The sequence below is a fragment of the Accipiter gentilis genome, chromosome 8 (genome assembly GCF_929443795.1).
Source record: "Accipiter gentilis chromosome 8, bAccGen1.1, whole genome shotgun sequence".
Classification (NCBI taxonomy): Eukaryota; Metazoa; Chordata; class Aves; order Accipitriformes; family Accipitridae; genus Astur; species Astur gentilis.
Window position 1 is genome coordinate 18,259,324 of NC_064887.1, and position 25,940 is coordinate 18,285,263.

Here is a 25,940-nt window from a genome sequence, read left to right on the forward strand (position 1 = left end):
GCAAAACATAATTTCTTCCTAGCAATTAGTCCATCCTGCAGAAAAGTTTCCTTTGCTGCTGGTTACTAACAAAGCATACGGTAGAACCATTTAAACTAAATGGTAGAGGGTAGTTTATGTCCACAAGTGCAGACAAACTCTTGAGATGACCCAGGTAAGTGATGTGGTTACACCTTTACAGTGCAGACGCGCAAAGGGAGATAATAACAGCTGCCTGGGCAACCTGAACCTGGTATCTCTAATTAGTCCTTGACTTGCAACTCGAGTGTTGTTTTAATGCAAAAGAAGACTGCCTGTGTGCGTCCTTAAAAGCTGTGAAAACAGACTTCAGGAGCCCCACAGTCTTCCCAGGGATCATCAGAGGGCTGGGATCTTTAAGTGGTAGATGCTTGCATCATAAATCTAAAGTTGGTAAACATTCATTTATACGATTAATCTACTTTACAAGGAGACTTGACACTGTGACTTTCAAGTCTCACATTTGTTCTAATTTTGAACAGATTATTAGGTGAGGATTAGTTGAATGCGAAGACATAAGTGAGAGGAAAGCATGTTGTTAATCTCTGTTTTATTAAAAACAGATTTAAGGTAAAGCTGTTCAAGTGCAGTTTCACAGAGAAACCAAGCCAAAACATTGAGGAGAGGGTGAACAACAAAGCAGATGAGGAATAACATGGATTATTTATATTTTTTTTTAACAGCTGGTATTTTCTGTACTACCTTTTAAGTAGTGAGGATGCATCAAGAGTCTTGAAGTGGCTTAAACTGAAGAGTGAATTAGCAGCAGAGGAACTTAAAACTTCTCCTTACATGAAATCTGTATGTAGCCTCAGCAAAGATTGCAATTTAGGAGGAAATTACACAGCAAACTTGAAAGTAAAGTGTATCAAATCTCCAAAAGTAGTTATCAGAAGCTTCTACGGAAGAAGTATGAAATGGCAGATAAGACATCTCCTCCCCATGACACCTCATAATTAATAATTTGTAAGCTACTAGTGCAATAACTGTGTTTTCTAGTAATTGAGGGTTTCAGGAACTTCACTCATCATCCTAGTTTTAATTCAAGGAAAATTAATTAAAATTGGGGAAAAAGACTGTACTGTTGGTATGGAGTGAATATTATTTTCCAGGACACCAGCTGTCATTTGCCCATAGAGAAGGTATTCTCTCTTTTGTTAGGGTAGAAGAAATCAACAGCAAAAAAACCCCATTATTACAGTGGGCATGATTTATCTTCTTTAACAAAAAGGTTGAAAGAGAAGCCATTGCGACTGTTAGGGAAGATAGTTAGCTAAAAGGACAGTCGTGTTGGAAATAGTTAAGTACTAGGAAATAATCCAGTGGCCACTTATTTTCAGTTCACTAGCAGTTCATGTTGCAGAAGCGGAAATATGAACCAGTGATTAGGAGACTTTTCTGGAGGAAGATAGAAAAGTTTAGGAGTTTGACTATATAATTTGATGGATAAAACTAACTTGCATTCCATTAAATTAATCCAGCAAGATAGAGATCTAAACACAGCAATATTGTCAAACGAAAAAGCTTTATCCTTCCCACAGATCGTGGTTGTTCAATAACCTGTCTACCTATATATTCAGTTACCTCAGGATTCTGTTATGATTCCAGAGCAAAAATTGTTCAGCTTTACGACTAAGGAAAAGTCTCATTTTATCTATTCTTAATTTTGATGTAAACTGTGTCTGCAGTTTTCACACTAGAATCAATGAGGATCTACATAATATCTGTATTTAGACCATGCTCATTAGTATTGAATATTATTGTCCAAGTTTATTTGTTTTTAAAACACTTTGATTTAAAATCAGGAGTGTAAGAAAGCTTAATGGAAAACTGCATTTTTAATTGACTCGAGACATTCCAAAAGAAATAAATCTCCTTTGAAACGAAAATAGACCTCGCTGCAAACCTGCCTATTTTACCACTCCCGGAAGTGATTCATGTGAATTAGGACATGTGTAGGAGTCACTAGGCTTTCGTGAGGCTTTTCATGTTAAGGCGCATTTGCAGTGCTGTTGCAAAGTAGCTCTGGACGGGAGGGTCAGTCTTAATACTTAAATATTATGTTCTAGCTTTGTTTAATCTATAACTTAATAGAATAGAGTTTAGGGTGGTTTGCGGGGGAGGAGTTTGGGTTTTGGTGTGTTTTTTCTCCCCCCCGCCCCGCCCACACTACATCTTGCCTTTAATTCACAGATTGTCCTAGGACTCCTGATACTCCAAATAGCGATCCTCGTTTTTCTACTAACAACAGATTGATGGCCTTAAAGAAGCAATTGGATATAGAACTGAAGGTAAAACAGGGAGCAGAAAATATGATACAGATGTACTCAAATGGCTCTTCAAAGGTAAGGCTTTGGAATGCTTAAAGAACATGAAATTACTGTGGATTTTTCACGTTGCTGTGGTGTGAATGTATAATGTATAAACACTATGCAATTTCAGTATTTATAGTTTGGAGTTTATTTTTTTTTTTAAATAGTTATGTCAAATCTGCTACAAATTACTGTAGCATTTGTTGTTGTGGTTTGATACCCACTCAAGTGATTGTATTATCGTTTGTCCGCATGCAGTTCAACCTAAATAGCAAATCCAGCTTACTAAATTTAGTACATCTAGTAATCTTTGATCATGTGTGATTCACTTAGCAGCAAAGCTTGGTATGACACTGACTGGTATCTGATGCTTTTCCTAGCTCCACTAAAAAAAAAAACCAACAACAACAAAAAAAACAACCAAAACAAAACAAAAAGCCATTAGTTTAAAGTTGTAATGTGCATGGTAATTACATAAAAGGCAGCATTGCCAATGGTCATCTAGTTGTAGTTGGCAGGAAAAATATTTGTACCAAATATTTGTTTTAATAAGAGGTGTGTAGTATTCTGATAGAGTTGTTATAATCTGCATTAGTACACGTGCACGTAAAATACACATAAAAATACTTTATCTTTTTTACAGAAGTGTGGTATTCTAGAGGTAGCATCTGATAGCATCAAACTGAAATTAAAAATAAAGCCACACTTATTTCTAGATCTGAATTTTAAACACATGCTCACTTGCACTCACTCTCTCTTGATAGCACCAGAAGTTCTCCAAGGAGGTGGAGGAGAAGTGTTTGCTAACCCCTAAATAGGTTTGACTTACTACATAGTCCTAACTATGTAATAAAATTCATCATACTTTTAAGAATCCCTCCAAAGAAAGACAAGGCAAACCTTTTAAATGAAATAAAAACAAACCAAACTCCAAACCTAAAAACCAACCAAAAAAAAATCCCAAACCCCACATTTTACAAGGGAGTCATAGTTCTCAAATGAGAAAAAAGGGAGGGGGGAGGGAGAATCCTCTACTCACCTGCCCCTTCACTAGTTACTCATTACCTGTTCTTTCCATTTACTTTTACTAAATCATTAAGGAGATGAATTTCCAAACTAAGGGGAAACACAAGCATAGTTCTAACCAAATAGTATGTAGTAGCTTAGTTAGATGTATCTGTGTCCAGACAATAGTAAACAAAATTGAAATGTTTTAAGTTCTTAACTGACTGAGCCAACACCTAGCTAGGTCAGTGAACTGACTAAAACAAAGTGTTTGACTTGAAGAGTAGACATCTGTGAATTGTGTTGCTACCCCTTGTAATTGATGCTTCCAGAAAGTGTTGGAAAGGAACTTCATGGTTTTGAGAGAATTTCTGCTAGGGACTGGTGAAGAGGCAGATTATTTTGTATCATCCTACTGTATGACTTTGCTATACCTAAAAAAAAATTTACAGTCAATGCTGCTCACTCCCAGAAAAATGAGTTTAGAGTAGATGGACCGTAGGTGCCATCAAGCTCGTTCTATCCCAGCAGCACTTCTGTTGAACCAGCTGGTACTTTGGTAACCTTATCTCAAAGTGACCTGTAACCTACTAGCCTGCGGCAGATGGAAGAAATATCTGGAGTTGCACCTTATGACTAAGGGCCTGGGAATGCTGTCCATGCACCGCAGTCCCTCAGCTCCTGGAAACCCTGGAGTCTACATCCTCTGGGGCCATGTACTTAACATCAGGTACACTTAAAAATAATAATCAGCTGACCCAAATGGATCAAAAGACATACATGAATTATGTTCCTAATAAACCCTCAGTAAGTAACCTTATAACAGCCTGAGAAAACTTAACTAAACACTCAAGCTATAATGTTAGACTTTGCTAGCAGGCTTTGATCAGACTAGGTAGAAAGGATAAATTCTGGCTTGCTTTATGATTGAGGCATGTAATTAAAATTGATGATTGAATCTTCTCTTTGCAATTGGTAAATGCTTAAATCAGCCTACCAGATTGGGTGTATATAGTAACTGGGCTGGGGAGAGCAAGCTGGAAAACCCAAAAGCATTGCCAGCTGCTTCAACAAACGGGATGAAAATGGTGCGTATTCATTCTCTCATGTTCTTAATACTCACTAGTGAGTTAATTTGGCATGTTTAAACTGTACGCTTGAGCATAGTGACTATGTTTTAAAAAGCAGAACTTAACACAGCTCAAGTGTCTGGATGGGGTGGGGGAGAGGGGCAGAAAATTCCCAGCTTGATTCAACCCCAGTAATCCAGTAGTTCTTTAAAAAGTAGTTGCAGGTCCCTCTTTAAAATGTCTTAAACTCTTTTGTGACCTTCATTCAAGTGTACTATGTGATCTAATTTCAAATTTGTATTATTTTCAGACCTAAATTTAATGAAGGGGGAGTCATCATTTGTTTCTTAAAAATGAAAAAGCAGTCTGTTAGTAGTAATAAATGCATCATCTTATGGGAAGGTTTTCCCTTTGTACTTACTCTACTTGCTTCAGTAAGATTTAGCTCAACCTATTCGGACTTAAGTGTTTCTGCAATATTGATCATCTCTCCTTGGACTTGTGTGGATTCTCTGAGATCCTGTGACAACTTTGCGTACCAGTTTTACAGGCACTGTCAGTTCTTCTATACTCAGCAGGTGCCTTGAAATACTTTGTATTCAGCTTCCAATACTAAAAGAGCTGCTGAGTATAACACATCCATTTTGATTCTGAAGATGGGATTTCTGTCTCTTGAAAACATAAGGATATCTCTATAATCCTGAATTATCTCCATTGTACACATTGAAGGGCTGATGCTGCCCCTGAGCAAGCAAATCCATTGCAGTTAGAGGATACAAAGGACAATCAAGAGCAGCAAGATGAAAAATAGAGGTGCACATACAGACAAAGAAACACTTACAACATATTTATACATCAGAATGATGCGTGGATAAGGTTTCATACAGAATTCTAGAGTTGCTTGTAATCTGTTACTTAGATCCTATACTCCACTGTAGGCAGTGGTTATTTCAAAAGTTGACATCTGAATTTGAGAAGGCATTTAGGATATTCAGCATACTACTTAAATAATTGGATAGCTAACACGGAATCTTAAAATATGAAAACTAGTGCTTTCTCTCTGAAATGTAGATTAATACTAAAACTTAAAACCAAGAGTTCTGAGACTATGATGTGCAGAGGGGACACAATTTTTCCCCATGGAGCCAAAGCCTTTTTATGTGTATGTTTTGGTGTATCTACCCTGCAGAACATAGGGCAGCATTAAAATATCTGGGTAATGCATTAGGCCCAAGGTCATAGAGGAGCTCTATGAAGGTAAATTTCTCTCTTCTTGGCATACTGATTTTTGTCACAGTATACTTGATGGTGCCAGTATTTCTAGCTCTGGGCACCCGTGCTACACTGCATTCTGTGTCTTGGTTGTGGTAAGGGGAAGAATTTAATTTCTTTAACTTCTTAAATAATTGATAACTTCATTGTAAAATTAAAAATATAAGTACAAACCATGTCCATGGGAAAGTAACTTACTAATGAGGTTATAGAGTGGCTACAAAATGAGTTAACCAAAATACCCTTTGGGCTATAACAAGTGTGATACTCATCTACACTGACTACTATTAATTACTGTGATTGATTTGGTACTGCACAGACAGGACAAATAGACTGCCTTAAATTTTCTTGTACTCCTTTTTTTCATTCTTACTGCAAGTCAGATCACCCTTAAGTTATCTGGTAGTTCCCAGAATATACAGAGAGCACCATGCAGCAGCCATAGAAGCACATGCACAGTTCCACATCCAAGAACCATGTGATAATCCATTTTAAGTCAGATCTCCAGTAGCTTGAGGACAAAAAATGGTATACCGAAGAAACATGTGGATGGCTGTGTGTGCTCCTGACAATGAAATGGTATTATCAGTTAGTTGAAAGTTCATCTTCAGAAATGTTCTCTTCTAAACTGCTTCTTGTGTTACTGCTTTTGAAAAACAAAAATTGGTTAGCTTAGTTTATTAGATGAAAAGTACTGTACTTTAAGTTGCTGATGAAATAGCTAATGGAGTAACTCTAGTATATCACGTATTTATTAATGCAAAAAAATCCTCAGCTTTGATTTGTTCAGAAAAACACACTGAAGACTTATTTATAATGTGCTGTGTAAGGTAACTTGGTGTTTCCAATTTCAAGCTCAAGTGAATTAGTACAAAAATTTTTATATGGATTTAGTCTAGCAAATTTGTCTGTTTGAAGAGTTCTCATCATACAGTCATTCAAATTTGAGTCATTACATAGGGTGGAGGTATTTTCGCGCTTAATATCTTGCCCTTTCTTTAGTATCAGCTTACAAAACATTAATCTACACATGTAATGTTGCTAGATCATTCTTCCTTTATTCAGCTTTAAACAGATACAGTTTCCATTGGAGTGGCTTATAGTCTTTAATCAGCCAGAATATGCCACTGTCATAACTTAATTTCCAGTAATATCCTAATGTTGGTTAGATGAATTGGTCTGCTATACTGAATGAACTACATACATTTAGTTCTTGTTCCTAAAGCATGTGGGTTTTGAAGCTTTCAATGTGTTTTGTTCCATGAAGAGTTTACAATTTTGTTTGGTTTTGTTTTAATAGGATCGAAAACTTCTTGCCACAGCTCAGCAGATGCTCCAGGACAGCAAGACAAAAATAGAAGTTATACGGATGCAGATTCTTCAGGCAGTCCAGACCAATGAATTGGCTTTTGATAATGGTGATGGAGTAGAAAGGAAATAAGAATCATTAATGTCAGAATGCCATGTAGATATGTACCCATATGCACACTGAGTTATCATAAATTTCTAGTAGGAATGTTAGACAAAGCTTGCATGAACCAAAAATAATCGGAGACTAGGCATACCACTGTGTGTGTTAGGATGCCAGATACATGTGACTTGAAGCAAAATACCTTAAGCTTAATGAAGAGAAATACAATCTCTCTTCATCATCCTTTTTATGCCTTATGCAGTCCACTTCTACTTTGTGGTCTTCATTCTCCCTTCATGCATGCTTTCTTTTGTCTTAACAATAACTAGTAATTTTCTTTAAAGCATATAATCTTTTTGCTATCCTAAAAAAAAGAAAATCTGATGCAGATTCAAAGCCTGCTTGTCATACTTAAATAGATTGACCTTATTATTAGTAATGAGAGCACAGATGGAGGTGAATTTTTGCTCTCTTTATGGGTATTTAGGCTAGATTGTGTTGTAAACAACTATTTTGTAATAAACAACTATTTTAAAAACAACAAAAAAATCAGTGGTTTTAAAACAACCTGACTTGAAATATTCATGTTGCATTTCAGAAGTAGTTTTAAACTCGTGTTTATTTGGAAATCTTTAAATAAATAAAAAAGAAAATTACCCTTGAGCTATAATAGCATGAGTGTACTATAAAATTGTAGGCATATTGGTACATCTATAAGTCTTGAACTTTACTCGTATGCATTTCTGAGTATTGGAGTTGTATGACGATGCTCGTTATCAGGGCCTCAATATGTCCTAGATAATGAAAAACCTCTGTGTGTGTGTTTTGTTTGGGGGGATGAGGGGTGGTTTTCTTTGTTTTCAGGATTAGGACACTTCTGGCTTTTGTTTTTTTTAACACCTCATCTTAGCACATGGATTATGTGTATCATTTGTTCAAAAGAAAAAGAAAGGCATTCAAGCTAGAAAGGGCTTTCAAACGCCTTCAAATGCCTTTTTGTGTTCCTACTACGCTTAGAGCTTTAAACAGAAAGGAATATATCCAGGAAACTTTCTAATTCTGTTTAGGAAATCTGAACACTGTAAGAAATGGACATTAGAATGGTTAACCCAAATCATTTGGGGAAGGCAGTGTATGGGACCTCTTACATTCTCTGTGCTGGCAGGAGCCAGATTCCCTAGGATTTTGTGTGAAGCAGGAGAATTATCAGAAACTGATCAGGGATCCACTTAGCTACAGAGTAGTTTGAAAGATAAATCCTCAGAGCGTGGTGCAGAAATGTGGAAGTCTCAAAACCTCCTCTTGTCACCTGAATGATGTTGGGGAGATTTGGCTTTTGTCCCTTAACTCCCCTGAGTACACGTTCTTTTTCTCACATCCTCTAGCAATTAGAGCTCTTCAAGGAGTAGGACCTGTTTATTGGATTGAAGCCCTGATCAATTATTTCTTCCTTCAAATGCAGATGCTTAAAATTTCACTGTTGCTTTTGACATACCTCAAGCTTTTCTTTGGACTACTAAATCTGCATCTCTCACTTCTTTTTTTTTTTTTTCTTCTTTTTTTCCTCCCTTCCCCTCTGTTTGTATGGGGGAGGGGTTAATATTAAAGAAATTAAACATGGACATGGTCCTCAATGAAGATTTTTTGTTTATATCTCTTTGCAGCAAAACCTGTGATAAGCCCTCTTGAACTCCGAATGGAAGAATTACGGCATCATTTTAGGATAGAGTATGCTGTAGCAGAAGGTGCAAAAAATGTAATGAAATTACTTGGATCTGGGAAAGTTACCGACAGAAAGGCACTTTCAGAAGTAATTTACATTGTTACAATTTTTTATACTTTATTTTAAATGTTTTTTCACAAAAAAAAATTGAAGTATTTCAATTTTCAATTATTTTTTTTTTTATTTTAAAAAGGCGCAAGCAAGATTTAATGAATCAAGCCAGAAGTTGGACCTTTTGAAGTATTCACTGGAACAGAGATTGAATGAACTTCCTAAAAACCATCCCAAAAGCAGTATTATTATAGAGGAGCTTTCGTTGGTCTCTTCACCCACATTAAGTCCTCGTCAAAGTGTAATATCTACTCAAAACCAGTATAGTACACTGTCCAAACCAGCAGCTTTAACAGGTATGATTTATGGAGCTTATTTTATTTTATTAAATGCTTTAAAACAAGTTTTTAATGCCAACTTTATTTCTTTCTGGACATATTTCATTGTTGTTCTTTTCCTAGATAAAGGCATTTAGAATTTCCAAGTGTCTATGCGCCAAAAAAATACAGATAAGTTTCTTTGATTTATTTGTTGACCTTTCTATAATCCTATTGAAAAAGTGAAGTTCTGGCTTTAAGTTAGGTCACTATGGAACACTATTACTGGCGTTTACCTAATGCCTTTCATCTTTACATTATCAAGCACTTTAAAAGGTGGGTAAGTATCATTATCCCCATTTTACAGATAGGCAAACTGAGGTACAGAAGGGTTAAGTGGCTTGCCCTGGTCATACAAGTAGTCAGTGGCAGAGCTGGAGATAGGCACCCAGCTTTCCTCCCAGTCCCTGTTTTACCCACTGGACCACACTGCCTTCCTAGGTGGTGAGATTTATGCTACCGAAACATGCGTTATATTTCTAAACCAAAGGGGGAGGTCCTAACAAACGTGCATGGAACTACTGAAGCCTCTGTTTATTGGTTTGAATTGTTTTCCTTGCAATTAAACATGGAGACTTTTTTTTTTTAAGAGACTTGGCCTACTGTGAGGGAACAGTACATTTATATATAAATATAAGACTTAGGAACTTCTCATAGCTTGGGTTCACCTGGAATTGTTGTCCTTCATTGGAAGTAAACTGTTTCAAGAGCTGAGCTATGCTTTAACAAAACTCTCAAAACATTTGCCTCCCAGCATTCTTAAAGAAAAGCAAATACTTTTGACTGCTTAGGGGTATGTTGCTTTACTAAATTTACTTAGTAAGTGGTCATATAAGCATTACTAGTACAGATAGGTTTGGGGTTTTGTTTTGTTTCCTAAAACATTTTACATGTAACTATTAAACCATTAACAATCTGTAATTCAATGTTACTCTGGTTATACATGTATACTGAAACCAGAATTTAGTTTTGAAGTACTGCGGGGTTATATTTTAAAACAAAAAGAGGAACTTTCCTGCTGAGCTGCAATAATAATAAAATGGAGCTAGTCTACTTGTCTTCCATTTTGGTTCAGTAAAACATGTAGCAAAGGGTAAAAAGCATCAGGACCTCAGCTGAGAGCCCTGTGAAGTTGCAGAGTGGTGAGGGGAACTTGTTCATCATATGGAATCTCAAATGATCAGGGACCATGAGCAGGAAGTATCGTGTCTTGGTTTTAAAACAGCTGGTTTTGGTTTTGTTGTTTGTTTTTTTTTATTCTTTTCCTGTAATACATAATCATGGGTCAGATACATTATAGTGACAAATACTACTTCTTTAAACGTGATTAATTAATACATATGAACAGTTTCTAATAGGACTTATCAAAACAGAGCTACATGCTTGCGAAGTTCTTAATAGTTTCATTTTCATATTGGCTACACAAAGAGCTTTTATATTGAACTGGATTTAAATGAACAGTGTCTTTGTGTTTTGCCTCTAACACTGTGAAAAACAGATCAGTGCTACTGTCATACTTTTTAAAGTCCATCAATGGAACTTTTCTAAAATGCATCCAGTCCTTACACAAGATTATAGCTTTTCTGCTTATTAATTTCTCTTTTTTTTGGTTTTTGTTTTGGTTTTTTTTTTTTTCCTAAACAGAATTTTGTAACTAAGTATTCTTTTACCTTTTAACCTCTTTCGGGATCCAATAGTATCTCTTTGTCTTCATAGCCTAATGCTTAGCTGTCACAGCTGTTAGTTCCCTACAGGATGGGATTTCTTCTCAGACTGGTTTCTTGGTGTCTGTTCTGTGGGCTATAATGTTGCCAGACCATTTTTAGGTCAAGTCTGACTTAAGTTTCTGTTACAAAAGAGTACTTTGAAGCTTCACAGTAAAGTACATTTGCTGTCAAAAGAACACTGCATTTAGGAGCTGCATTTCTAGCTGACAGTATGATTATGAACTAGCTAATTTCATCACTTCTAATAATTAATTTTGTTACTGTCAGTGGTGTCACAGTTTTACAGATGTGATCTTATACAGGATGAGGTAAGCCTACCGTTCTAGTAACCATCTGTGGTATTCAGATGTTTCTGGTCTGCTGGAGGAAACTCTTAAATTAGAACAGCAGCCTCTGTACCTCATTTGGTTAAAGATGTAGGAGATTTTGAAGAGTAGCCTCTTGTCTCAGCTTTTATAAATCCAAATTCAGTCAAGTTGGAACAATTTGATTATTCTAAATTATGTATTAACTCAGATTTGACTTTAGCATGCAGCAGGCAAATGTGATTTCTGAATGTACCTTAAACAAATTCATAGTCTCAATAGTCAATGTGTTCATTTTAATTACTGAAACAATGTATCCAATATTAATTGGCTTTATAAAACTCATGAAAAATTCTTATTGTCCTATCTGCAAGATCCATTGTTTTAATAAGAAACTTAAGATTTGTCATCGTAAAAAGTGACATTGCTTACAAGTTGAACCCAAGTCAGTTAGGTTCTCAAGTGAAGAAAACAAAGACATGGAACAAAAACTTAATTTATATTATTTTGGTGAACTGCTGCTCCTTCTAGAAGGTTGAGTCCCACGTATTTGACCTCTAATGCTTATTTTCAGTGTATTTGTCTGTCTCGGATCTCTCTTTTGATTTCATCTGGTATTTCTGTTATACCCTGCAGGGTCAGAATGTGAGCTATTGTCATAAATCAATCATTAGTCATTCACTTTGTTTACTTAAGAACAGAAATCTTTGATAAATCATTGTCTATCTTGTTCCAGGTACTCTGGAAGTTAGGCTAATGGGCTGCCAAGATATTTTGGAAAACGTCCCTGGTCGATCAAAAGCCACATCGATTACGCTACCTGGTTGGAGTCCAAATGAAGCCAGATCATCTTTCATGAGCAGAACCAGTAAAAGTAAAAGTGGGAGTAGTAGAAACCTTCTGAAAACTGATGACTTGTCCAGTTCAGTATCCTCTTACTTCTCTTATTTTTATGCATATCTTTTACTTACATTTTAATGTGCATGCTGTGTTCTGTAATTTAAAATACCAAATTGATTTGAAGCTTTAAACTTATTTGTTCCTTCATTTGTTGTTTAAAAAAAAAAAAAAAAAAAAAAAAAACCCAAACCACACCAAAACCACAACACTGTTATGCCCATAAGAACCAATTAAATGTGAGATTACATTTTTAAGGGAAACTTACTGAAGATTTTTTTTGTTTGTGGAAAATCCTCTTAAAGATTTAAGCTGAGTTTGTGTACTTTACTTACAGATGAAGTCTGTGCTGTACTGAAGCTGGATAACACTGTGGTTGGTCAAACTAGCTGGAAACCTATTTCCAATCAGTCATGGGATCAGAAATTTACACTGGAACTAGACAGGGTAAAAATGTGGTTTTACTTCATTGACAGCTATAGTCAATTCTTTAGATTAGTTACATGTTCGGTTTGGGTCTTTTCCCCCCCGTGTTGTGATTATGTTCAAATTTCATATGTGCAAGTATTCCCATCCTTAACAGAATGAGCTCCCTGGGATTAACCTGTTACGCTGGGCTGGCATTCTAGAAATTTTACCTTTTCTGGTCTACAAACTGACACACTGTGTTTATCCAAGAACTAACACTTAGCATCTTTTTGGCCTATGATAGAAGGTGTTTAAATTTTTATTAGTATCATCAACTTCTCATTGTTTATCAGTAAATTCTAATATCAGATACAGTTTGGATAATTTGGTAAAGCTATGTCAGAATTTTTACAGTGCTTCTGTAAAAGTTTTCTCATGTCAGGCTGATCAATTCTTTAGGAATAATAAATAAATTCACTAATAGCTCTTTCCTAGAACTTTAAATGTTTCTTGGAGGACTCGAGTATCAAAATGATACTTGATGTTTCTTTCCTCACACCTTTTGAAGAGACGTTGTTATATAGGTTTAATCAAGCATTTGTTTTTTAGATACCTGATAGTCATAGTATTTTAAGGTACAAGGATTATTGTTTTTCACCAGCGTTTAAAGTAGCCTGAAAACTAGAGTTTATTTTAGGAGCCTAAATGTCATCTCCAGTATATATTCAAAACAAATGAGAGAAGAAAAAAAAAAAAAAAAGCCACTTCCTGGTTTTGCTCTCTCTCCACCTCACCCCACCCCTCCGAGCCCCAAACCAGATTCCTTCCATCTAGGAAGGAAGCAGTTTTAGACCTGCAGGCAGAGAAATTCAGGTTCCGGTTAGAAGTAGTGCACAACAAAATTAGCAGCTGTGGAGTCCTGAAGCCTTGATTATTCTCAGATTAAGACTAGAACTAGTCAAAGTTTAGTATCTGCTCCTACCAGCCTAGTATGTGTCATGTTCGCTATTTAAGAACTCAATATTAGATGCCTTAGATGCCTTTTGGTGCCAGAAAAGGACCTTGCTGCTGCTGGGCATGACCACGCATCCATCTGTATTTGAAATGCACATTCCAAACCCCATCATTTTTTTAATCTGTCCTCCTTCTTAACTTTTGTTTCTTTTAAAACCTACAGCTATCATATAAAGACAGTAAATTGATGCATCATGATGGAATTAAACTATGCTAACAACTTAGTAACATACAATGCTGCTGCTATACTGTATTGCAGGATTCTTCATGGTTTTTAACAAGCTTTTGTAACAAGCATATAAGATACCTTAAGAATATATACGTCCCAGCAGCAAGATGTAGCAGTAGTTCTTTTTAGTTTAAAGTTTTTGGCCCTCTTCACGACCATGTTACAAAAACTATATGTATTTCTAGAGATACTGTATAAAGTCTTGCATCATGATACGTATGCAGGTACTAAAATGTCACTATGCAGCCGTGAAATGCAATTGGTACTTGTAAATATCATGGAAAACTAGTAAAGCTGAGGTTTCTAAACACAGGTAAAAATTTGTTGTCAGAGCTTGAGCTAAAAGAACTTGAACTATCACTTTTGTTAGACTGACTTAGAAAGTCTGGTGACTGTGACTCTCTCCTACTCTTGGGGGAATTTTACACTTATACTTTTATTTGGACACTGGCTATCACATCTGAACAGAAGTGAAATGCTATGCTTATCCTAGCGAGAGCTTGCTCAGTATGGCTAGCTAGCCCTGGCGCTCTTTTAAAGTAACAGCGCTGCATCTTGATCCTTGAGTTGCTAGACCTTATGATTGTACAGAGGTGACTCTTCCAGAACAATTACTAATAAGTAATTTACTGTATACATGTTGCCTGTTGCAGTCACGTGAATTAGAAATCTCAGTTTATTGGCGTGACTGGAGATCTTTGTGTGCAGTAAAGTTTCTGAGGTTGGAAGATTTCCTGGATAACCAACGGCATGGCATGTGTCTCTATCTTGAACCGCAGGGCACTCTGTTTGCAGAGGTAAGAATGTTTCTTCAAAGCACTTGAGCATAGTTCCAAGTATTATATTGCAGAATAGTTTAAGAAGTTTTTCTTAAACTTTTAAAAATGCATTTTGTTCTGAAACTTGAATTATAACACACATTATTTAAACTGCAGGTTACGTTTTTTAATCCAGTTATTGAAAGAAGACCAAAACTCCAGAGGCAGAAGAAAATTTTTTCAAAACAGCAAGGTGATTGTTTAATATAAATATGTAAAGCTTAAAAAATTGTGCAGACCTGTGATATGTTTTATACAGAGACCTAATATTTGCCTGTGAATAAAGCTGTTGATAATTATTTGGCATTGCATTTAGAAATGTTTTGTTTTAGAATTCCTCATTATGCATTAGCATTTAATAGTGAATAATTAGGAATTGCTAAGGAATATGACAAATTCCGTTTGTTCTTCATAAACTATAAACTGATTAATATGAATTTTTTTTTTAATTATAGCTTTTGGTAATAAGTAAGGAAATTACATGCACTCTGTTTTCTTTTTTCACAATATCCACAGGCAAAACATTTCTCAGAGCTCCTCAAATGAATATTAATATTGCCACTTGGGGAAGGCTGGTAAGAAGAGCTATTCCTACAGTAAATCACTCTGGCACCTTCAGCCCTCAAGCACCAGTGCCTGCTACTGGGCCAGTGGTTGATGCACACATTCCTGAACTAACACTGCCAGCCAGGTAGGTGATATTTACAATTTTTAAGTATGTTTAAGAGCAAGACTAACAGTGAGATGCTCAATCCCTAATGTACATAATATATGTCAAATCTGTTTATTCTGCAAGACTGCAGACTTCTCAATGTTTTAATTTTGGACATCCATTTCATAGTCAGATCTACACACACAAGATTTGTTTTACGAGAAATCTACATAACGTGCAGTTTTAAGCTGGTTTTCATACTATTAAAACAGTCTCTGCTATACACTGAGGAGTTACTTATTTTCTTGCCAGTGACTCTCCTGTAGCCAAATTGGACTTCGAACTTGAGCCTGAGCCTCCACCTGCTCCACCTCGTGCATCTTCCCTTGGGGAAATATGTGAATCTTCCTCTGAGATAAAGGCTCCTGATGTGCCATCTCAGGCAAGTAACTAAGAATTTTGGGCTATGCCATTTAACAAGGTTGTGATATTGGCATCTTTATGATGGATTTCTTCCCTTATATTTTAGCATATGCTCCCTTAACTTACAGAATTATCTCAACAAAATGTTCCGATTACTCTTGGTAGCAAACTGTTTCCGTGGTTGGTATGTGTAATTCTCCATGTCATTGGTTCCACCACAGAAAAAACAAAAGCCAAAAATCATTAGAGTATTCAGGAGAAAATGATTTTATGAACAAAGAGCAGAATGACTGGAGCAATAGGTTTCATCAGTCTGTTAGAAGCTTGCTTGTCTGTATCATTTTCAAGTATACCATTTTAGCTTAGATAATTCTTGTGTTAAGAAAGTCACATGCTTGTAGTAAAATTTCTGCATTCATTTGCTTTCACAATAAGTTTTAAATTCTCAGACTTTTTTTTTCCACAGGATGAAGTAACAACCTTTGATTTTGAAAATGGCAGAAATAGTATTGTCCCAAAACTCCAGCCTGAAATAATCTGTGAGCCTGATGCTCCCCATTCAGACAAAAAATATACCAACACCCGAGAGCCTGAAGATAGAAGGTAAAAATGCAGTGGTTTGCTGTTGATCTGAATAATATTTCTTAAAGTTAATAAACTAGAAGATTTTTCTGACTGTTTTTTTATTTACATAGATCACAACAGAGATTTCAATTCAGTCTGAAGGATTTCAGATGTTGTGCTGTACTGGGCAGAGGACATTTTGGAAAGGTAAAGGTCAAAAGGCTGTATCCAATGTCAAGGCTGTATCAAAAACTAGAACAGCTCTTAAATGAATTGCGTATCTTCTGTTTTAGGTGCTGTTGGCAGAGTACAAAAACACAAATGAGATGTTTGCTATTAAAGCCTTAAAGAAAGGAGATATTGTTGCTCGTGATGAAGTAGACAGGTCAGTTTGTAAAATATAATACATGGATTCCATAAATTGTGTTTTCTTTCTGCATGCAACACAACTGTAAGCTCTACAAACAGTAGTTAAATTCAGTGAAAGAGCAAAAAAAGTTGTCATCTCCCTGCTTAGTTGGCTGCTGGAGATGTGTAGTCTTTCTTCTGGGGCAAGGAGGGAGCAGTGCAGCCCAGGAATGCTGATTTGTTCTAGTGCCTCTCTTACCATGCCTGTACCACAGCTCTGACTTAAAGCTGATCCTGTTTTTCATTTCGGTTCTCTTGCAATTTTTTATTCTAATTACTTGTTGTATGGACTTCCATCAGATTTCAGGAAGACAGTGACTATGTTTTCTTTACTGGTAGAAACAACTATGATAATATTTCTCAACCTGTAACATACTGTCATACTTTGTCCATCATATTTTCCCTTAAGTCCTGTGTATGCTGCACTGTTGGGGGTTTTTTTTAATCTTTTTGCCCCAAAACTCAGATTTTTCTTTGCTTGGAAGTGAAGTGGCAGTTACAAAACTGTCTAGTTTTAGCACAAGAACATTCATTTGACTTGCAGGAAGAAAGATAACTGTATTAAGAATAAGCTACAAATTAACCAATTGTCTTAATCTGGAATTACTATAGATAATGTCTATAATATTGTTACTGTTTTTCCACTTTATGTGTTTTATACAATTAAAATGAAAATGGATTGAAGCTAATGTCACATGGTATCAATGAATACTTGATGCAAGTCTGAGTATTTGGAAGGAAAATTGGCAGGGTACAATTTTCATGGACTGCTAGGTTTACTTTTTTGTTTGTGAAAGCTAAATGTAACGTTGTGGAAATGCTGGCATCAGCTCAATGTGTGTGCAAGTATTAAAACCTCTGTCTTGAAACAAAAAAAGTTCTGTTCTTATCCTGAGGGACAGAGGAAAAAACATAAGGCATAAATCACCAATAGTTTCTGGGAGTTGAAAAATTGTGGTTCAGGATTCAGCTTTAAATTTCTACTGATTTTTCTGTTTGCAGCTTGATGTGCGAAAAGCGAATATTTGAAACTGTGAATAGTGTAAGACATCCCTTCTTGGTGAACCTTTTTGCTTGTTTCCAAACCAAAGATCATGTTTGCTTTGTAATGGAATATGCTGCTGGGGGGGATCTGATGATGCACATTCATACTGATGTCTTCTCTGAACCAAGAGCAGTGTGAGTATCCATTCCTTTTTGTGGCATTAAGTGAAGGGCATTTTGTTCAGTGGATAAGAACTAAGATCTTTATCACCACATGCCTCTACATTATGTCATTTCAGTAAATACTGTTCAAGTTTGTAAAAGGGTCAGAGATTCTAACTGATTTTGTCAGAAAAAGGCATATGCAGGTTTAATGTGCCTGAATCTACACTGAATTCAAAAATCATATACAAGTATTTAATGTTTATAATACTTTTTTTTTTTAAGGTTATATTAAAAAGCTAAATGAAAAGTTAATACAGCAGATAAGGCTAAAAAAAGGAAAGAATGAGCCAAATTGGAAATCCTTGAATGCCATAGCAGTGGACACTACAGAAAATTTATCCTGCAGGCCGAGTGACCATACTACAGCTCAAAAGCTGCAAGTTTAAGCATTTTTGCCATCTGGCTTTAAAACTCTGACCTTGTATAAAACTAATCTGTACCTGAAAAAGCAATTGGTAATCTTCAGAGGATGATTAATAAAAAAAGATCAAAAATAATGGACTTCACATTCTGAAAGCAAGACTAAAATCCATTGAAATTTTAACTTTTTCAACAGATTCTATGCTGCATGTGTGGTTCTTGGACTTCAGTATTTACATGAACACAAAATAGTATATAGGTAAGTAGTCATCGACCATTTCCAACAGATGAATTTCAGCTGTTCTGAATAGTACTGAAGAAACATCAGTGATGCAATTTTGTTCATTTAGAGATTTGAAGTTGGATAACTTATTGCTGGACACTGAAGGCTTTGTGAAAATTGCTGACTTTGGTCTTTGCAAAGAAGGTAATGGCCCTTAAATTTTCTTTCTAGGGGAATTCTATAGTCTGTCTTACTCTTGACTGTTCCTTGAGACTTTCGGACTGCCACATGCGTATAGTGTATACTTACCCTGTATCATTTGAAGGAAAAAATACATCTCTGACTACAAACATGGAGATAGGAGGAAGTTCCTTAGTAGGGAAATATCAGGAGCATCTGAGCATAGCCCTATTTTTTTAATTTATTTTTTTCAGTTGTGAGCAGCACCTATTCTGATTCTTACTTCATCATCTCTCTGCTTATGAATAAGGCATACTGCTGCATTTTATAAGTTAGCAGAAAAAGCATTAGGTGTTTGTCCTCATTCTAAGCACATTGACACTGTACAATGAAATCAAGTACCATTATAATCCATACCTCACTCTTTTTGCAAATTCATTATCTATTTTTTAAAATCTGAAATAGTTGCAACTCTAAGTATATAGTAATTACATGCAAAGTATACTATAGCTAAAATAGAGAAATTTATCCCCAAAGGGAAGCCTAGATGCTAGGAAGTTACTTTCAGGCACCCCACTACTGGAAACTACCTTTCAAAGAAGACGTGAAATAGAGGTAGCAACTGAAAGTGCAGTGTCTTTCTCAAACCCCTTTGTAGGGGGAAGATCCAGAAAGGTCCATTTCCTTCTCCAATTTGTATAGCCTGTCCTCTGTATCTTTCCCTTTGAGATAGCCTAAGAGGAAATTTAGTAAATTCAGTAGGCGTTCAAACATTACTGTTGTCTTCAATATCCTAGGGCAAGTCCTGTGACGTTAGCTACAAACAAGTTCCATAAACGACAAAAGGAAACAAGGACAAGGAAAGCTCTTTTGGTTTGCTGACTACTGCAATAAATGGTTTTCTTAAGCTTTCTGCAGCACCTCCACTTGCAGTCATCAGTCCTTGTGGTGCTGATGTCCCAAACTGCGCCCCTCTTGCAAATATACAGGGCTTATTTTGCTTGAAGTTGTTTCACTATGCTCCATGTTTTACTTTACGTAGTTTTGCCACTACAGAAGCATCCATAGTAGGCAGGTTTGACTAAACTAGCGTACCACACTTTCTTTTACTAGCTAGTAGGAATATAGCATAAGATTGTTTGTATCTTTCCGAGCAAAGACAACTGGGTGACAAGGTGTAACACTTAATTTGGCTCACTGCATATAGTTAGGGATAGAAAAACTTACGCTAAAGCATGTATGGGAGGGAAAAATGGGGGAATGTTTTACCTCATTGGCCTGAGCCTCCAGGACAGGCCCTGGAACTACAGTATCAGCTGAAGTTGCTCTAGAGAGAGGTTTTACTTGCTGGAGGAATAGGTTGTAGAGTGGCAGAAAATACTGCTTGCTTTTCATTATCTTTAACTTTTCAGGAATGGGATTTGGAGACAGAACAAGCACATTCTGTGGCACACCGGAATTTCTTGCTCCAGAGGTGCTGACAGAAACTTCCTACACAAGGGCTGTAGACTGGTGGGGTCTTGGTGTACTTATCTATGAGATGCTAGTGGGTGAGGTAAGTTCTAGAAGATACAATGGAGTCTTAAAACTAATGTATGTTGAAAAGGTTACAAACTCAAGGTACTAGCCTGTCAAAATGTAATATGCCCTACCTGTCACAGTTGTATCAATACTTGTATATAGAATATGTATAGGCATACCTAGTTTTACCATAAGCATCTTAATGTGTTTCATCAAGAAGTAGTATTAAACACTGAGCAGCTACTTACCTGCTACTAGCTGCTGTAATGCCACAGAAGTTGATTAGGTGTGTCATGAGCTTGAATTACCGGCAGTTGTGGAAGTGAATGAGTTGTAGCTGGTCCATGACTTAACCTCTAGATTTTTGTTTGTTTTTAATTACATCATTATGCCTTAAATCAAATTACAGTAATGGCACAATAATATCAGTGTCTCTAAGCAAGAACATAGCACATCTGGTTTGGGGGAGCTTAGTTTCCAGCACACATCTGTTGTCATCAAATTTGGATGCATACAGCTATAGCAGTCTTCTGCTTTCAAATGCTTTTGGAGGGAAAATGAACTCCTTAACTCCTGTAGCTTGAATGGAGGTGAACTTTAATGCATAAAACTGGATAGCAGTGAAAGATTATGCCAAATGTAATGCTGTTTACCATTTGAATCACACATGCACTAAACCAGAATGCCCCAGTTCCATGTAAATGAGCTGGTATAAATAAATTACTATTTACTAGTTATTAACCATCATGTGTATTGCTTTACCTTCTGGTTCGTTTTGTTATAGTATCTCCCAGGTAGCACAGTGGTGGCTTACATGCTAAAAACTGGAGAAAAACTATAGATTTGCTCATCATTTTGTTCTTTTTTGAAAAAAAGATGATCATTCAACTTTCACTTCCTTTCAGGTAAAAAAAAAAGGACAAAAAGCTTGTAGGGTGTTGCCTACATCGGTCAGGCCACTTCAAAAAAGTTTGAAAACCCTTGAGCTGTAATATGCTAAAGATACTACAGAAACAAATTAGTCTTGACCACATTACTTGTGAATGGCAGCTGTCCCAAAGAAGAGCGGACACGTACTTTCCACCTTCCCTGTATATCTTGTGTCAGAGTTCAAAGAAGATCCCAGTTTTAGGTGTTCCTACTTCTAAAAGCACATTTTTTAAAGCCTAGTCCTTCAGTAAGAATGAAGGGATAATACCAACTTGCCTTATTTTTCTGTCTTCCTTATGGAAACTACCATATCTGTCTCTGGGAAAAGGAAGACTTCATTTCAGGGTGTCTAATTCCAAACTGTCTGCTGAATATACATTTTTTCCAATTGTAAGTGATTTTTAAGCCTGTTTAATATTTTTTTTTTATTACTTTCATTATAGTCTCCCTTCCCTGGAGATGATGAAGAGGAGGTGTTTGACAGTATTGTAAATGATGAAGTAAGATATCCACGCTTTCTGTCTACAGAAGCCATCTCTATAATGAGACGGGTAAGAACATAATAATAATATTACAGTATTCCCCTCTTATCCTGTTTCCTCTCCAACATTAAGGAAATTAATTGCTTTTGTGAGGAACAAAATACTTTAAGAACCTACACTTGGTATTTTTTTCTACAACTAAATTTCAGACTTGCTTCATTTATGCTGTGCCATGCTGCTTGTCACCTTAAAGGAAGATTGTCAGGGCCATTCCACTTTATTCAGGAGCAAGTTTTTCTTTTTAAAATGTACAACACTAGAGGTTCGGCTTTCTTCCTGAACTAAGTTTCCTAGTTGTATCGAACTGGAGAAGTTCAGTGCTCTTTTTTCCAGCAGAACACTGCTGCATTGACCTATTTGGTAGATTAACAGTCACGTGTATTTTAATTCAAAGACTTTTAAATCATTTTGGTTTCTTTCCAACTGGGGCAGGGAACACTGTGCACGTGGCATCTGTAGTCCCATTCTTGGCAAAGAACAGCTGATTTTGTTTATGATTGTTATTAGTCCTATTCCTTAGTGTAATGCCTCTACTTATCTAAAGAAGATGCTACAAGCTGTCTAAGTTAGAAGCTTATCACAGTTGATAAAAGGCATCTACTGGAGGTGATTCAAAGCCTTTGGAGGAAGCCTCTTAAATGTCTGACACCGAGTATCAGTCTAGCACCCAATTCAGCAACGTGCAGCAGCATGTGAGTTAATGCATGTCACAGTAGTTACTGTGACATAAGTATTCAAGTAATAGCATAAATATTCTGTAGCTTAAAATGATTGCTTACTCCTAGGGAGAGAGTGGTTTTCTATAGAAAGAAGGAAGAATGCAGTTTTAAGGCAGTACCTGGGGAGCGTATTTTTACTGTGAAAATTAGCATGCTGATATCCACAGGGGACTGCTGCACTGCACCCAAAATATGTGCACCATGAACTTTGTGCTCACAATTCACTAGTTGTAGCTGTGTGTACACTGTTCCTGTCTGAGAAAGTCTTGCGTAATATAGTAGACATTATTTTTTGATGGCTGCATCATGAATGTATCAACCCACCCTGATGCTCCGCACTCTACCCAGAACAGGGGTCTGCTCACAGCAGCATGATTCACAAGTGGGAGCATCTAACTTCTGTTGTTAACTAGAAAACCCTTTTATTTTGCTGGGTGTGTAAAGCAGCATTCACCATCTCATGGTAACCAACTGCTGTGAAATAGCTGGGCACTGGAGAGAGCAAAGTCATCTCTTTTCTGAGCCAAGCCAGAAATACTAGCTTATGTAAATTCTGCACCCTCTCCAGCAAAAAGCACACTTTTCAATCTATGGTGAACACTAGCCCCACAACTGACCTCAGGTAGCAAGATATGCAGTGGGACAGACGAGTCTGCTGTCTGTGTTCACAGCTAGGCTGCTGGTGGAACTGTGCTAACACGCTCAGGCATCTCTACAAGAGCACTGCTATCTCTAGCTCTGTACACACGAAGTTTTGACTTCCCCTTTCTTTGAGAACCAAGAATTTTCTGTAGGTCAGGCAGTATGAATGTCACTGTCTGTCTAATCTTGGTGTTGGCTCTTACATGGTAGCAGTCGTCCTCCCTAGTTCTTTCCCCGCCTCTGAATTTTTGCACTGAAATCTCTTGCATGTGTTTTGTCAGCTGCTACGAAGAAATCCAGAGCGGCGTCTTGGAGCGGGAGAGAAGGATGCTGAGGATGTGAAAAAGCATCACTTCTTCAGGGTAAGTACAAACTAGTATTATTTCTAAGGCCACTATGGAGTAGAGACAGGAAACTAAACATCCATTCATTTATTTTACAGCTAATAGATTGGAATGCTTTGCTGGCCAAGAAAGTGAAGCCTCCTTTTGTACCCACCATTAGAGGACGAGAAGATGTTAGTAATTTCGATGACGAATTTACCTCTGAAGCACCTATCCTCACTCCACCTCGGGAACCAAGGATACTTTCAGAAGAAGAGCAGGAAATGTTCAGAGATTTTGATTACATTGCTGATTGGTGTTAACTTCTAGACACTGTGAAACCCCAGCTGACTGGCTCACAAGAATGCCTCTCTCGGAAGAATACCGACCCTTCAATTGCTCTCTGTGCCACCTGTAGCTTCTGGGTTTTTTTAAATCACATGAAGATCCTTTTAAGTACTGTTTTCGCACTCTTGTGAAGAGTGGCCTCTGTACATTGTTTTTTATCTGAGCACTGGAAAGCAGGGCTATGGAGTTCTTAAGCTGAGTTGGTGAACCTAGGCTGTATTAAGCTTCTCACACATGGGCACATGTGGATCTGTACTGTTTCTCTCACTCTTCCACAGCAGATAACATCGCTTTTTAAAGTATCTGCCTTAAGTGGGAAAAGCAGACTTTGAGCTAGGTAATCGCTTATCTCCAGTCAATCACATTGAAATACAGGTTTGGGATACTGATGGCACTCACACAGAACATGGGTCTAGCTGGAGAAGGAAAATGCTTTCAGTTAAATATTAATCTTGTGCAGTCTGTAAAACTACACATTTCTATGTACACCTTCATCTTGTGTTCTTAAAATAATGGTATGGAGAACAGATATGCCTTGTTTTGTAAATTTTCTATGGTATTTATTAGGAAAAACGTTAAACACCTTGCCTTTGAGCTAACAACAGTGTAAGTGCTTCCATTACCAAGAAAAATCCAGAAAAATCCGGAAAGTTTACCAAAGCCACTTGCCAAACAGTTTTGCCTTCAAGCTTTTTAAGCATGGCTTAAAACCCTGGTTGATATGAAGAATGTAACAAGGATGTTGCTCAGTCTAACCATAAAGTGTAAAGCATATGCATTTTCCAGGCCCATGCACTCCTGTACTCAACCTCATGCCTTCCCCACTTGCCAAGTGGACAGATAAGTTAACCAGTCAGTCTGTATCTAACCACCTAGATCATCCTGTATCTGCTGTACAATATCATATCACTTTTACAAAACATTAAGGATTTTCAATGTATACATGCTGTGAACATGTATATTTGGAAGTTGTAATGTATTCTTATGTCCAGGCAAGTAATTTAATTATACCACTTCATTAATTTTGCACAGTGGCCAAGTGAACAACACAGAACTCTGAGTGGGAAAAATATTTGTATACATACAGGCCACAGAACTCCAGAACTTAGATTGGCAGTTACCAAGGGTAAAAGCAATATATTGTAACAGAATGTATAAATATTTTTGATAAAAACAGTGTATATTTTATAAACCCCTTAACACTAAAAAGCTGTACCTCAAAAGTTGAAAAATAATTTAGACCAGACACTGTGCATGTTTGTAAACCAAGACCTATTTTTGGCATCTGGTGTTCTGTGGGCAAACATTAATTCTTAGAAAACTGATTTCCCACATGGTTCTTGGCTCTAGCACCATTCAGAGCTGATTGCATATGTAATCTCACAGGAGGTTCATCCTAGCCAGGAGTTTGCTGTTCACGGGCTAAGACAGTGAAAATCAGCACTCAAATGAATTCAACAGTTGTAATTTTATTCATTAAAAGAAGAAATGCAAACCATTTGAATATGCAATGCTAAGGTGGTTGTTTAAAATCTTGATGCTGGACAGACCTGCAGGGTCAGACTGGGGAGAGGCTTAGGGAAGGAGGGGAAAAAAAAAAAAAAAAAAGGTTAATAGGTCTAAATCAAGCATCCCCCCCTGCAGGAACAAGGCAGGCATCTTCACCAGCTCTACACATCATGTTGGGCAGAGTGAGTCAACTTTTCAGCATTAGTTGTTTCCAGATTCTAATTAATAAGAAGCAAATTATGTTCCTGTATCTAGCTGAAACCAATACTTTTGAGGTACAGTGAGCTCACCCTTTTTGGTTCCCAAATATATATATGAGCATCTAACAGGGTGCTTAACACTTACGAAAGTATCCTCAAAAATACCTTTTTGTAACTATGTCTTGTACAGAAATCTTTTTTTTAATCTAAGTAAATCACTAAAAAAAAGAAAAAAAATTAGAGGGCAGGGGAATTTCACCCAGTTAAGCTGAAAGAAAGCACTAATTTTATCTCTGTAGTTTTTTAAATATTTTTAGGCAGATTAAGATTTTAAACCCTAGATTGTAAATATATTTTGCTATACTTTATCTGTATGTGGCTGCTCAAGCACTTTGTAAGGAAATTAGGATATTTTAGAATGGTACACTATGCATTAAAATGAAATGTGCCTTTAACAAATGTCATTCTAAGTGTTTTGCAGTCATTAATATCACAAATTAAAGTTCTAAATAGAGTAATTTGTAAATTGTGTCCCAAACATGATTTTGCT

At 36.6% G+C, this 25,940-nt stretch overlaps 1 protein-coding gene across 3 annotated transcripts in view; it reads left to right on the forward strand.

Moving 5' to 3' along the window:
• Positions 1-25,250, forward strand: part of PKN2 (protein kinase N2) — a 56,091-nt gene extending 30,841 nt beyond the window's left edge. For 2 of the 3 annotated variants that reach the window (XM_049809169.1, XM_049809172.1), the window contains exons 3-22: positions 2,212-2,363; positions 6,978-7,095; positions 8,753-8,898; positions 9,005-9,218; positions 12,008-12,193; positions 12,506-12,615; positions 14,473-14,616; positions 14,755-14,830; positions 15,154-15,328; positions 15,602-15,731; positions 16,179-16,315; positions 16,408-16,483; positions 16,570-16,661; positions 17,687-17,863; positions 18,450-18,512; positions 18,604-18,680; positions 20,069-20,211; positions 21,551-21,658; positions 23,292-23,372; positions 23,453-25,250. In XM_049809169.1, the coding sequence (XP_049665126.1) occupies positions 2,212-2,363; positions 6,978-7,095; positions 8,753-8,898; positions 9,005-9,218; positions 12,008-12,193; positions 12,506-12,615; positions 14,473-14,616; positions 14,755-14,830; positions 15,154-15,328; positions 15,602-15,731; positions 16,179-16,315; positions 16,408-16,483; positions 16,570-16,661; positions 17,687-17,863; positions 18,450-18,512; positions 18,604-18,680; positions 20,069-20,211; positions 21,551-21,658; positions 23,292-23,372; positions 23,453-23,656 (2,609 nt within the window). In that variant the 3' untranslated portion in view covers positions 23,657-25,250. Of the gene's footprint in view, positions 1-2,021; positions 2,056-2,211; positions 2,364-6,977; positions 7,096-8,752; positions 8,899-9,004; positions 9,219-12,007; positions 12,194-12,505; positions 12,616-14,472; positions 14,617-14,754; positions 14,831-15,153; positions 15,329-15,601; positions 15,732-16,178; positions 16,316-16,407; positions 16,484-16,569; positions 16,662-17,686; positions 17,864-18,449; positions 18,513-18,603; positions 18,681-20,068; positions 20,212-21,550; positions 21,659-23,291; positions 23,373-23,452 lie in introns of those variants that run through there. The other variant, XM_049809171.1, reaches the window with a different exon arrangement.
• The last annotated feature ends 690 nt before the right edge of the window (positions 25,251-25,940 follow it).